At 37.4% G+C, this 14801-nt stretch overlaps 1 protein-coding gene across 11 annotated transcripts in view; it reads left to right on the top strand.

Moving 5' to 3' along the window:
* sulf1 (sulfatase 1) overlaps positions 1 to 14801 on the top strand; it is a gene marked incomplete at its 3' end in the record, with an annotated part of 87122 nt that overhangs the window by 70150 nt on the left and 2171 nt on the right. For 3 of the 11 annotated variants that reach the window (XM_084398183.1, XM_084398184.1, XM_084398180.1), the window contains exons 6-18: positions 1152 to 1302; positions 1398 to 1573; positions 2352 to 2480; positions 2783 to 2839; positions 4773 to 4908; positions 6759 to 6969; positions 8028 to 8283; positions 8377 to 8473; positions 8558 to 8652; positions 9530 to 9607; positions 10442 to 10614; positions 11228 to 11370; positions 11672 to 11795. In XM_084398183.1, the coding sequence (XP_084254309.1) occupies positions 1152 to 1302; positions 1398 to 1573; positions 2352 to 2480; positions 2783 to 2839; positions 4773 to 4908; positions 6759 to 6969; positions 8028 to 8283; positions 8377 to 8473; positions 8558 to 8652; positions 9530 to 9607; positions 10442 to 10614; positions 11228 to 11370; positions 11672 to 11795 (1826 nt within the window). Of the gene's footprint in view, positions 1 to 1151; positions 1303 to 1397; positions 1574 to 2351; positions 2481 to 2782; positions 2844 to 4772; positions 4909 to 6758; positions 6970 to 8027; positions 8284 to 8376; positions 8474 to 8557; positions 8653 to 9529; positions 9608 to 10441; positions 10615 to 11227; positions 11371 to 11671; positions 11796 to 13009; positions 13226 to 14067; positions 14102 to 14541; positions 14593 to 14801 lie in introns of those variants that run through there. The other 8 variants (XM_084398186.1, XM_084398188.1, XM_084398187.1 and 5 more) reach the window with 8 other exon arrangements.

Here is a 14801-nt window from a genome sequence, read left to right as displayed (position 1 = left end):
TATTTTATGCATATATAAATAATTTAAGTACAATTTAAATACTTCAATTCATAATTTATATTTCATTATTTTAATTATTTTTCTTGTATTATTAATTTTCATAATAGAATATCATAGTAGGTGGCCCTGCTAACGTCATCATGTAAAGGGTTATTAAATCCACAGATAATTTTTTGGCCAGTCTGGAAGAAAAGCATTACATAATCATTTGAGCTTTCTAATGTGGGGATTTGTTGCAAATACTCTTAAACGCTTTGTTTATATTGCTCATGAAATTGATTTGACCAAAGTATTTTTCAAACAGATTTTCACAGTGTGAGTTTTGCGATCGATTCATGTAAAGTAATGCTTTCAATGTTATAGCAGAAACTACAAAGGAGGATTTAATCTCAAAGACAAATGTTCTTCACCCTGCCTTGTGACAGGTGTCAAAGTCAGACTAATTCTATCCTTTGACCTCCAAATTCCAAATTTGCTCTACCTGTGCGAAGAGACAGGTTCCTTTTGTGTGGTATATTAGTGTGCCTCACTGGCTGGGTGAAGAGTTCAGTGAGCGGACAAAGACGGACTGAGGAGGAAAGGGCAGAAGCCATCCACTCAGACAGAATGGAGCTTTCCTGTGGCCATCATTCATTATGACACCAGGCACAAGAGTATGGTCAGAAAAGCAAAGGAAGACCATGTCTTTCAGCTGTGGAGGGAGGCCAACTGCAGTCAACAGGTGGCCATCTCGTAGCCTTAGCTCCACAAACTAGTCCGCAGCCTCCTGTTTACCCAGCTTTTTATTCTCCACTTCAAATGCAAATGAGTTATAGCCCTGTCGTTGCTGGACTTATTACAAACTTTATTTTGGGCCTGAAGGCTGGGGAAGCTATTATTTTTCTTCTGCATGTGCCAACCCTCAAACGATTAAATGCTGCCAAGAAACCCTGAGACTCTCAGCATGGTGTGAGGAGAGATGGAGAGCGAACCCAAGAAAAACACCTAGCGAGGAGAATTAGTGCGTTTCCGTGGAGGGGGAAGGGCGACTGCTCTGTTATTGATGCTTGTCAAGTGTGTTATACAACAGACAACTTTAAGCACAAGTGGTTGTGAAATAGCAGACAGGTGCATGTTTTTCTCACAGTAGCATGTTGTGTTTATTCGCACAGAACTCCCAGCTATAACTACGCACCAAACATGGATAAGCACTGGATCATGCAGTACACCGGCCCGATGAAGCCAATTCACATGGAGTTCACCAACTACCTGCACAGGAAGAGGCTCCAGACGCTGATGTCTGTAGATGACTCGGTGGAAAAGGTCAGTGGTTTAGGCTTTCTTGCTCTGAATTATGGATATTCAGTTTGCTTTGTATATGAATTGAAAGGAAATGTGTGTTTTGCTCTGCGTTACAGATATATAATGCTCTGGTCGACACTGGGGAGCTGGATAATACCTATATCATTTACACAGCTGACCATGGTTACCACATTGGCCAGTTTGGCCTAGTCAAAGGGAAGTCTATGCCATATGATTTTGACATCAGAGTGCCTTTTTTTGTCAGAGGTCCTAATGTGGAGCAAGGGGCGAGGTAAAATCAACTTCTATTTGAAACACACCTTTTGCACAATATCATTTCTTTTCACACTTTATTTATATAATTAATCAATGTATAAATTATTCTACATATTAATTTTAGGAATTATTATTAGTTTTTAGCCATATAGTATATTTTTTTTCTACTGTTATATTAAAAATAAATATATAAATGTCATCTACTGTTTATGTACAATATGTATGTAAAAATATGTAAAATAATGATGATTAGTGATATATTTTAGAAATTACTTTAACAATTACTTTGTTTATATTTTAAAATTAATATATGTATGTATATGTGTTATTAATATATACCCTTTAGATATAAATTAAATGATATATTCTTAAATTAACAGTTATTAAGGTCACACTTGAGTTAGGGTCCTATTCTCACTATTAACTACCTATGACTTTTGCCTCAAACTCCTTATTACTGCTTTTTAATAGTTATAGGTAGTTGTTAAGTTTAGGTATTGGGTAGGATTAAGGGATGTAGAATATGGTCATGCAGCAGAATAAGGCATTAATATGTGCTTTATACTTATACTAATAAACAGCCAATATCCTAATAATATGCATGCTAATAAGCAACTAGTTCATAGTGAGAATTGGACCCTAAAATAAAGTGTTGCCGTTATTTGTAATATATAATATAATATAATATAATATAATATAATATAATATAATATAATATAATATAATATAATATAATATAATATAATATAATATAATATAATATAATATAATATAATAAATGTATTACTCCACAGGAACAACCATCTTGTGCTAAACCTCGATCTAGCACCCACAATCCTGGATATAGCTGGCCTGGACACTCCACCCGATATGGATGGCAAATCTATCCTGAAGCTTTTGGAGCAGGAAAAGACTGGCAATAGGTGAGCAAAATCCTCTTCATAAACACATTCCCAGTATAATATATGGTTGGGTAGTGTCTGTTTATTGCTTTTAATTTAATTAACTCGAGTTTAATGGTTCCTGAACATTTGGAGTTAATTTATAAAGGGTTTCTGGCGAGTAAAGAACGCTGGAAATGTTCTGGGGTCACTGCCACTCACGATGGCAGGAGATGTTGAGCAAATTAAGGTGTCATAATTCAGGCCAAGTTAAACATCTGCTTATGGTATGCAAATGACACAAAGATTGAGTGAAATAAAATATTTGCGTTTTCATGTTGCAGATTCAAACCCAACCGGAAACCCAAAGTCTGGAGGGACACATTCCTCGTGGAGCGGGGGTAAGACAAACAATATTCCCTCTCTTCTCAATCATACTATAAAATCACTGCAGAATGTGCAAAATAAATTTGAATTGATTTATTTTGTAAAGGAGGCTCACCGCATACAATTCAAACCATTCCAGGATTTCGTTGTAAAATCGCCAAAAGATAAGATCAGAAGTACTTGTTATGATTTTAGGATTCCATTGCACAAACATCCTTCTTCCTTGACGTGTCTTGGTTCAAGTTCACCTAAAAATGAAGGAAAAAATATACTTATTTTTCCAAATTACCATTAAAAATCACTACAGCATCACAAGTAAGATCAGACTTTTACATTCTTTGATCAAATGTGTTCTCAGGAGCTCAACTATTCACATGGCAGATTTAGACCCCATTATCGGATATGTTTCAGTAACCTACTCGTGACGGAAAAAAAAATCCTTCCCCAGGGGAAATATATGATATTACCTGTGGTATCAGACTCAAACTTGATATGTGTGTGTAGTGTTTCCCTTGATTTCTGTGACTGATGTTAGGAATGTGGGTATATGGTATTGAGGTTACCCTCTTTAACTCACATTGCCTTTGCATTCTCTTATATATTGTAACTGTGGCCGTGGGCTCAACCACGCAGCTATTTCAGTCTAACATTCCTCGTGTCACTCACATGGAGCTGTCAGTCTACATAATGGCACATTATCGCTCCCACAGTCAGCCTGTGCTGAGTTTCTCCTTAAGGCTAAGTAAAAGAAGGTTTTCCAGAGATGGCGCAATCGTAAAGCACATCGTTGATCAGTGCCGGCTGTTGCTTCCGTGACTCAGTAACTGTTGTGTATAAAGCCAGACCGCGGACTCGAAGCATGTTTATACCAAAATGCCATTAATTCAACCTGTTTTGCACGGTCACGACAGCTCCCATTTTGTGAGAAGTCAGATTAGTGAGTACTTCATTTATCAGCCGTGGTGAAATCATGCAGAGCACTTAATTTCCGCTACAGGCGGAGGCCGGAATGATTCGGAATGGTGTTCCAGCACTTTATATTTTTAAAAAGTTTTAAATGATTGTAGATGATGGCGAAGGTCATTTTTAAATGTAAAAATAGGCTAAATGAAATTTTGTAAAACTTTATTTTAAGGTGACGTAGTTACACGTTACTACATGTACAGTACTTACTATAGTAATAACAGTAAATATGCATAATTACAAGTAACTAACCCTAAACCAAACCCTAACCGTAACTCTATAGTAAGTAGTTCATTAATATTACTCTACTTATTTAAGTACAATGTAACTACGTCACCTTAAAATAACGTGTAACCAATATCTATTATTGAATTCCATAAAATATTTTTAATTCATGCTTTTGGGGCATATTTTAAATCAGAATCATCACATTTTTGGGTTCGCTCCACTTCAGATCCTAATTCTACCTTTTTAATGCTTTATTGTTATGGGTGGCTGGGCTTAACAAATGTCTTATGTACAATCTAATACATAGAAATTGTTCTAGAAACAAGTTTGCTTAGAAATTGCTAGTAAATTTCACAAATATTTGCAGGAAAACTACAAGTAACATAAAAACTGAAATATTTTCCTGTAAAACTTACTCCAATATTTACAAATTCCAAAAAAAAAAAAAATCCCCTGTTGAATAACTAGGACAAATATATCCTGGAAGATTTTGGTCCCATTGTTTCACTGTAAAAAGTGATCAGTTGACTTAATTTGAAGTTTACCTAACGGATTTCCTCACTTTTTAAGTTAAGTCAACTGATCACTTTTTACAGTGTTCTATGTGTTGTGAAAGCTTGTATGCACTTATAACAACAATTATGAGATGCGGACCTGGAAGGGACGGTAATGATTTCCAGGCTTCCGAAACTTCAGTGAGGCTGCCAACTTTAAAACGTGGCCTAGCAACTCACCCAAGCACATTTGTCGTTCTAGTAAAATCCTGCGCAAGAAAGATGACTCAGGAGGCAACCTGAACACACAACACTCCAACAGCTTACCCAAGTACAAGAAGCTGAAGGAAGTGTGTCAGCAGGCTGAGTTTCAGACGCCCTGCGAACAACCAGGACAGGTATAAACTCAAATACACACATGCATCACTGTTATTCTCACCCACATTATATATCTGGATATGTGAACTTGCCCACTTATGCGCAATGTTTGACCTCAAACATTCACGTAGTCTCAACCTGGTCCTTGTTTCCTCTACTATCGGCTATGTGCTAAGAACTATGAGTTATAACGAAGCTTATAATGATTGAATACATTAATTTGCACCTTCAACATGAAGCCGGAGATTGGAGTGTGCAGCACATGGGCCGATGTCCTGTGAGTGGTGCCACTGTAATTGAAAGCGATATTTACAAAAAATTCAGGATAATTGGAGATTGGTCGTAGTTTTCTTTCATTAGCACACTGTGTGCCTACTGCACCAGAACCTCTGTGGTGTGGCAATGAATCAGAGACGGCTGAACATTACAAATTGGTACATTTTCAGGTAGTGTAAATGCAGACAGTATTTCAAGGACTACACTAATGCAAACCAGATTCATTTTATGGTCAAGTTAAGTGATTGCCTGCAACACTTTGTCTGGAAATTTGATTGAATGCAGAAAGGTCGTTTGTGTGCGCCTGGAATAACACGCAGGTTTCCGTATTCACATTTTAGTCCAGTCACCTGCCAGAACAAAGCTGAAGAAGTGTTGGAGAAAGATCTGAACATATTTTATGAATAGACCTCATTTCATTATTTACATATTTAAAGTCAACATGAAATTAGATTAGACGTCATTTGCTTTAACACAAGTCCCTCGTATTAAATGCAGCTTTAAGTTAAATGTATTGCATGTGCTTTTGTGTTCACTTTAAACAGCAAAATATATGCACAATGTCTAATGTATTCTCTTCCCCCTCACCGCTGAACTGACATTGACATTGTCGATTTTGTGTGAAACGCACACTCTAAGAAGACTGATATGGTTTAGGTGTTGAGCACAGACAAAGCTTGAAGTTGTTATGGTCTGCTACTTCCAGCTCAAGTCTTAGCTTGAGTAGAGTATCAGTATCTGTTTTTCCAATATACTCTCCCTCTTTCTTTTTGACTAGGAATGTTGTTGAAAAAGCCTAGCAAAGACGGCCTTAACGCAGTCTTACTGCCTGCAGTGGGGTCAATGAGGGCAGTGTGTGTGATTGAGCCTGTGTGAAAGTTTATGCCCGTTTCTTCCTGAGTCTGAGTTGTGTCTCCGTCATTCAAGAAGCGAGGCCTTACATAGTTGGCTGTGGCGCTGTTTGCTTATGTCTGTTTGACTTCTGGCTATTTGGAGCCAGTCTCTGTGTGTGGATGTGAGGCACAAGAAATTTTCAACGTGTGTTAGTGTGTGTGGGGGTGTTTGGCTACTACGTTTGGAGGAACTAAATGAGTGAAATGCTCAAGCTAGCCTTGGCTCACTCCTTTTTGGTTTGCCGCCCTTCAAACAAACATCTTTGCTGCAAACAGATATAGCATCCTCTGCAGATACATAAACTCATTGACGGGACTCCAGAGTTTAACAGGGAAACAGAGCAGGGTTGTGGCCATTGTTTGGATCTGGTTTCCCATAGTCGTGAGCACATGTCTGAGCTGTGGTCAGTTTGCAAAGTAAACAGCTCTGCGAAATTAGGAGATTGAGTCTAAATTGGCTTCTGATTGCTTCTTTATGGGAAAGAATTGCAAGGTGGGTCTTGTGCCGTATGATTGTGAATTAATGGGATTACTCTACAAATGCAGATGTTTGACCGCTAAGCTCACTGTTCACAGACAGAAGATTAGTTTAATTCATAAAATAGCTGTGGTTATGCAAATGAGGCGGCTCTAGCACATTAAGCGGTTAGCCAGACAAAAATGTCTGTCCTCAAGCTGAATTCCTTCCCTTTTTGTTACAGAAATGGCACTGTGTGGAGGAGGTCAGTGGGAAGTGGCGTTTACAGAAGTGTAAGAGCTCTCTGAAGGAGGGATCCAAGAAAAGAGTGAGAAGTCTTCGCTCTCGAAGCTATGAGAGCCGGGAGAAAGACTGCCACTGTGGAGAGCGACCTTACAAAACGGCCAAGGCAGCGCGGCGGGCACACCGACAGTTTGCCCACAGCAGTAATCCACGTAAGTATGTGCGCTCAAATGAGGTGAAGAGAGTTCATGGGTCTGTTAGCTGTTCAAGACTGTGTAGACAAACACTGGACCTTTTAGACTTGGGTTGAAAGTCACTCACAAGTCGCCACCTACTGGCTTAACAATGTAGCCTACAGGAAGAGGCACTTATCAAATCGGTACAGTCACTGGGAAGAATCAAAGTCCTCATGGACTAATCTTGTTCAACACTGAAACTATCTTCCCCAGATACACACTACTTATTTAGTTTAACTGGTAACACTTTACAATAAGGTATAATTTGTTAACATTAATGTATTAACAAACATGAACTAACAATGAGCAATGCATTTGTTACTCTATTTATTCATCTTTGTTAATGTTAGTTAATAAAAATACAGCTGTTCATTGTTTGTTCATGTTAGTTCACAGTGCATTAACTAATGTTTACAAATACAACTTTAGATTTTAATAATGCATTAGCAAATGCTGAAATTAACATTAAGATGAATACATTCTGTAGGATTGTTCATTCTTAGTTCGTTAACTAATGTTAACTAATAAAACCTTACTGTAAAGTATTAACATTTAACTAGTTAGCTACACTAAAACTACATCAAAAGCTATATATAAGCTATAAAAGTATTCTATAACTAAGAATATACCTGCGACCGATAAGTGGTTTGGAGAATGGATGGATGGATAGATAGATGTAATAATATACATAAATTAAATGTTTTTGAAAGTCCCTTATGTTCACCAAGGCTGTATGCATTTGATATTGTGAAATATTATTACAGGTCATAATAACTTTTTCATTTTAAGATTTTTCAATATGCAATTTGCCTGTGATGGCAAAGCTGAATTTTCAGCAGCTGTTACTCCAGTATGGCACTCCCATAGTGAGAGAACTCTGAATCATATTTTTGGTGCCATCTATTGGTTAGGAGCTGAAGTGGCATATTTTTGTGGAAGTGGAAATTTAAGGAGCTCCAGCAATGTTAATAAATATTAAACTATGAAATGTGAGTATTTAAGTATGTGTAGCTTATGCTGATGTCCTCCCTAAGGCTACAGACCTCGCTTTGTGCACACACGGCCTGCCAGATCCCTGTCAGTGGAGTTTGAGGGCCAAATCTATGATGTGGACCTGCAGGCTGATGACAAAACCCCACTTGAGCCTCGACCAATCAGCAAACGGCACTATGAGCCTGAGGGAGGTATTGATTCTGACTTTGGGTTGGAGTCTGATGACGGATCAGAGGAGATGCAGTCAGATGACACTAATGCTGTGGGATACCCCAATTCTCTCAAAGTCACACACAAGTAAGAGCTGCAAGCCTTTGGACATTCAGTATTATTGTAGTTTAGGCGGCTAAGTGTGTTTTGCTCATTTATTGTTAATTTTGACTTGCACAGGTGTTTCATATTAATGAACGACACTGTGCGCTGTGAAAGAGAGATTTACCAGTCTTCCAGAGCGTGGAAAGACCACAAGAACTTTGTGGACCAAGAGGTGAGACCCACTGTCCCATACTAACTTTAGGATTACTGCTGTTTAAACCACATGAATGATGTTTTTCATTTACTTGTCCCATAGATTGAACTTCTCCAAGATAAAATGAAGAAACTGCGTGAGGTTAGAGGTCATTTGAAGAGGAGGAGACCAGATGAGTGTGACTGTGGAAAGAAGAGGTCAGTTTTGACATTTGTCTTGGCAATGTGAACTGGATGATTTTGAGGCAACTCTGAGCGTACAATGGAAACATGATTGGTCATCGTTCCACTCATCATCTCTCTTGTATTTTACTTCTTTAGATACACTACTGTTCAAAAGTTTGGGGTCAGTAAGATTTTTTTCTTAAGCAATTAATACTTTTATTAAGTGAGGGAACATTAAATTAATCAACAGTAAAGACTTTACATTATTACAAAAAATATACATTTAAAAATAAATCCTGTTCTTTTGGATGTTCTATTGACTGTTTTCAACATTAATGATAAAAAATACCATATTGTGTGACACTGAAGACTGGAGTAATTGCTGGAATAAACTACATTTTAAAATATATTCAAATTGAAAACCGTTGTTTTAAATTGGGTATTACTTTAAGAAATTATTTTCTTACTAATTTTTGTCTTGTTTTCCTGTTCAAATATCTCGACATTTCTTAAATCAAGATACATTTACTTGAGAAGCAAAATGAAAATGAGTTTTTCTTTGAAACAAGAAAAAATATCTGCGAATGGAATAAGAAAAATAATCTTGTTTTCCCTTTGAATTAAGTTTATTTTCTAATTTTGAATATAAACTCACTTAATAAATAAATGCAGCCTTTGTGAGACTGTTTAAAAACAGTCAAACAAAATCTTACCAACCCCAAACTTCTGAATGATAATGTAACTGTAGTTTGGATATTGAATATCTGAATTCTTCAATCCTGATTAAATAGTAACAAATTCATCATTTTGAATCTGAACAGCAATATTTAGGAAACCAATCTGAGTTAGTCGAAGGCCTTTTGAGAAATTCCAGCTGAATTTAGTGCTGTTCTCTCCTTATTACAACCAGTTACTATAGCAAAGAGAGAGAGCAGAAAAACAAACCCGAAAGATTGAAGAATAGGAATGACCACCTCCATCCCTTTAAGTGAGTTCTTTTCGTGTGTGTCTATGCCTCGTCAGTTTGTCTGTACTCTGTAGTATTGTCTCTTTGTTAAAGTGTGTTGGATTAATGTCTAAATCTGTGTAGCGTCTCTAACACACTTTACACAACACACAATTCACGCTGATAATGTCTCTTCTAAATTCAATGATTGTTGTATGTGAAATAGTGTATGGACATGTATCATGTTTACAATCGGTTTGGTGGAAATGTCAGTAGCACCTCACTGCAGTACACGAGATCCAGGGGGCGGAGTTGGATCCAGATAAGGGGTGGAGATTGGTAGGTTTAGGGATCAGGGGGTGGAGATGGGTAGGTTTAGGTATATGTAAGATGGGAGGAGTTGGATCTGGATCCAACTCCTCCCCCTGGATTTCATGTTCTGCAGTGAGGACCATCTCGGAAATGTTGGTGAGCTTATATAAATCATGAATCTAAGAGTTCTCAGTTGGTCCTGTTGCATGTGTAATGTTGCATGCATGCATGTGTACCTGTATATTGACTTCTTTTCATTCCATGGGTCACTGTTTTATACCATACAATTCCAGCAGTAGTCTCTATAAACATTAGCATTTCAAGTGTAAACCAATCACTTTAATTGTAAAGTGAGATTATGAAACACCCTGATCTGAAAATAGGACAAGAACCTTGTGGTTTTGGGGGAGGGTGGTTTGTGCACGATCCTTCCACTTTCTCACGACCTCTGACCCCATCTATGTGTGGAACTGGCTGGTCTACCTCCCCCATCATTGTGTAACTCACCTGGGATGGCGTTCCCTTTTGCTCTGGCTCTAATGTCTCATTCATTTATGCCACCAGAGAGGCCACGCAGGAAGTGGACAGCAAGGCTCAACTCTACAACGAGATCCGCCGCAGGAAGAAAGAGAGGAAGGAGAGGAAGAGGCAGAAGAAGGGTGATGACTGCAGTCTTCCTGGTCTTACCTGCTTCACACATAATAATGACCACTGGCAGACCGCCCCCTTCTGGAACTGTAAGGAAATGCTCATTGTTTTTGCTACACTCTAGTCTAAAGATACACCTTTGCACCTTATTTACTCATAAAGGGTACATATTAGTAAATATTAGTGCCTAAAGTGTAGGTATTAGTCAGATGTGTGTAGTAACAAAGTACAAATACATTGTTACTGTACTGAAGTACAGTTTTTGGATATTTCTACTTTTACATGTCTAAATATATTTAACTCCACTACATTAAGAGAAAATTGATACTTATTCTCTGATATGTTTTCCAGACACTTTCATTATATTTTCAAATGCAAGGCACAAAAAAAAGAAAAGCTATGCACTATGCAGATTGGTCAGAGCGATATCCAGTTCTCTAATGAATCTTCTGATTTAATTCAGTTCCTTTGAATCTTTAAAACTGGTTCACAAAGAGGTCTGAATGATTAATTTAATCACAAATATGAATCTAAATCCCGAGAATTACACTGAATAATAAGTACCTTTTGAAAGGGTACTGCCCTAGTGACAGATTTTGTACCATTATTTGTGAGTGTAGTCTATAAGTCAACTCTTTTTAAACATATTTTTTTTCTAGTTAATATGTTCATTGACTAAACTATTTCTCTTTTTTTCCATAGTGGGTGGCTTCTGTGCCTGCACAAGCTCTAACAACAACACATACTGGTGTCTGAGAACTATTAATGACACTCACAACACGCTCTTCTGTGAATTTGCAACTGGCTTCCTGGAGTATTTTGACCTAAACAGTGACCCGTATCAGGTGAGGATGTGTGACATGTTTTCAGTTGCATTTGAGTAGAATAAATTGCTCTATTGAGTCTGAGATTATGCACATCAGTAGTGCTTTAGCGCTGCTGTGGGGATGCAGGTTTGAATCTGATCCTTCTGCCTCACTACTTTCTTTGTATGCAGTGCACTGTTAAATAAAAGCTTTAAAAGCCCATCATTTAAAAAAAGAACTCTGAGGATAATGACTCTTCCTGTAAATACATGCTATTATCCCTCATCTACATTACAGCACTTACAATAACTGACTCAATAATACATATTATGTTTTGCAGTTAACCAACGCTGTTTACACAGTGGAGAGGGACATTCTGAGCCAATTGCATTTACAGCTGATGGAAATGAGGAGCTGTCAAGGCCACAAGCAGTGCAACCCCAGACCCAAAAGCTCAGATGCAGGTAACACTCCTGTCCAGTCTCTGTATCACATGTTCCGTGTGAAATGGGAAAAAACATGCCAGCACACCTTTATTCTAAGATGCTTTCAATGTCCAAACCTGAAAAATCCAGTTGCATCTCTGGTGAGAAACCAGATTAAACCAGCCTAAGATGGTTTCCCAGCATGTCTAAGCTGATGTTTAGCTGATTTTTTTTATTTTTTTAAGCTGGTCTTCCAGCCTGACTACCTGAAGCGCCATTTAAAGGAACACTCCACCGTTTTTTGAAATAGGGCTTATTCACCTTCTTTCCTACATTTAGATAGGTGGGCAAATGCATTTTTGTCTCAGTGCATGCATTGTTTTAGTTTGACAGGGTCGGCGCTAGCTTAGCTTAGCATAATGAATGTAATCCTTTGTTGCCAGCTAGCATGTCCTGAGTAAAAGTAATATATAAAAAAAAAAAAAAAAAACTAATTACTTCTTGTGGCCTGCGTATTCACAACGAGTACAAATAGCGATGCAGATTAACACTAGGCGATTTCCTATGCAGATATTGACATGGGACTATATTAGGGGGAAGCACAGGCGAAGCACTGCTACTTGGGTTCAGAGATATCACGCCCAAGTAGCAGTGCTTCGCCTGTGCTTCCCCCTAATATAGTCCTTAATATATAAGTCAATATCTGCCTAGGAAATCACCTAGTGTTAACTATTTGTACTTGTTGTGAATACGCAGGCCACAAGAAGTAATTAGGTGTTTTTTTTGTTTTGTTTTTTACTTTTACTCAGGACATGCTAGCTGGCAACAAAGGATTCCATTCATTATGCTAAGCTAAGCTAGCGCTGACCCTGTCAAACTAAAACAATGCATGCACTGAGACAAAAATGCATTTGCCCACCTATCTAAATGTAGGAAAGAAGGTGAATAAGCCCTATTTAAAAAAACGGTTGAGTGTTCCTTTAAAACCAACCAGTAAACCAACTTAGGCTAATTTGTTTTTTTATTCTAGCAGGTGGCACATTTTTTTAAGCCAAGATTTCATTGTCCAAGTTGAGAAGAAAGTGCTGAATATTTAGCAACACTTGGTCTAGCATGTTTTGGCACACTCTGAGGATGCATGAATGGGTTGAACCATGTGGATGATGGATTGGTCACTGAGTTTGGTTTCTCTCTAAACCACCTGCTCATCTCTTTATTTCCCTTTAATATTTTCCATTTTATTCCCTCAACAGGGGACAGTGATTTCAGCAGTCTAGCAATCACATCATCTCATAGTTTTGCATTTTTTCCCATTCCTGGCGAATATGAATGGCTCCTGTGAAAGTTTTGTACCAATAGAGATGGTTTATTTTATATTTATATATATATATATATTTATAGATGTAAGAACCTATTTATGTGCTCTGTAATTTTGAAAATCTAAAACTATAAACATACTGACAAACATTCCTCTCTGAGTGTTTTTTTTTTATACATATATATTTTAGCAGTGGAATTGTGGTTTAAAAATTCTAGCAGGAATGTTGTCTTTATTCATTTCTAGGAAGGAAGAGGTCATAACTTTGGGTAATTGGCTGTATAAAACCTGCTGTCATCAGAACCACTGAGATTTTCACTATTCTGAAAACCGTTTATAATTTCCTATGAGGAGAGATTGACTCATCATAATGACCTCATAAAGACCAGTTATAAATGCTACTGAGATTATTTGCAGTATTGAATATTTTTGATTTAAACAAATTGTCATAGCTTTTCAACAACTAAATTAATAATGTGGTCAGCACCCGTGGATTGGGGGGCAAAAACAATGGCATTGATTTGTAATAAATAATCTAAAATCAATAGTTTGCCCCAAAAAAATAGATTGTCAGCATGTACTCATACGCATGTTGTTTCAGATCTGTATGACTGTTCCATTAAAAAACAAAAGAGAGGGAAATAAAAAAAATAGGATTTTTTTTTCAAGATATCACAAAAACAGATGCATGTTTTTACATATTAGTCTGCATGTTGGCATATTCTCATGTTATTTGTGACCTTACGTCATTCATCGCTGTTAACAGTCATTCCATTCTTAACACTACACTTCCTTACTATCTTTTTCTTCAGGACCATCAGAGGATTTTCCTCATTTATCCTTTAAATCATCATTCCTTCATTGTGTCTTTAACACAACCTCTCCTCAGGAGCTGAGGGTTATGCATGAAGATCTGCAATGTGATTTACTTAATTTTTTTTTTTTATTACAATAGACATTTAACATGTTAAATGCTTTTATTTTCCTGATCAGGAAGTAAAGATGGAGGAAGCTATGATCAACACAGGTATCCACATTTTTGAATCCCTCATTGGCTTTTGAAATAACTGCATGGGCAGCTTGTTTCCACTAATACGCCATGTTTCATTGAGCTAAGTGTGTGCTTGCATGCTGGGTTGAGCTAACAATTTAAGTACATTTAAAAATCACCCGAATATTAGTATTTTAAACCCCAATTACAAGTTCATTTTAACTCTTGAACAGTTTGTTGCATTTTATGTATGCCTAGATGTCATTTAAACCAAAATCATTTACATAATTTTTAAAGTATGTTTTGAAATTTAAAATCCAAGACTTTTGACTCTTCATATACACATCATTTAGTGGGAAATAGCATCTCATAAACATCTCAGTGCACAGATCATCAATATTTGAGACTTTTTAATTACATTTTTCTCGTTCATGCCTGTCTTGACATCTCTGTTTTTTGGCTTACCTGCTTACCAGGCAACAGCATCGAAAATGGTCAAAGTTGAGGAGGCCAAGCCTTTCATTCCTGTGAGTCTTTGAGACCATACGAATCCATTTCTGTTCTCATTCCACTTTCAAGTAGTTCTCCACACCGCATACCATATCTCCATAGACGTTGAGTGGCAGTTCTGGTTCAGCGCGGGCCGTGTGTCCTAGGCCATCGGTTACTGCCTGACCCACTCGGGGAATGCTCATTTCATTCTCTCACCCTCCTTTAACACGCTTTTGTTTTTGCA

The sequence above is a fragment of the Rutilus rutilus genome (assembly GCF_951802725.1).
Source record: "Rutilus rutilus genome assembly, chromosome: 24".
In the NCBI taxonomy this organism is placed as follows: Eukaryota; Metazoa; Chordata; class Actinopteri; order Cypriniformes; family Leuciscidae; genus Rutilus; species Rutilus rutilus.
Note: the sequence above shows the minus strand (reverse complement) of the source record. Positions and strands in the feature narration are given on the sequence as shown.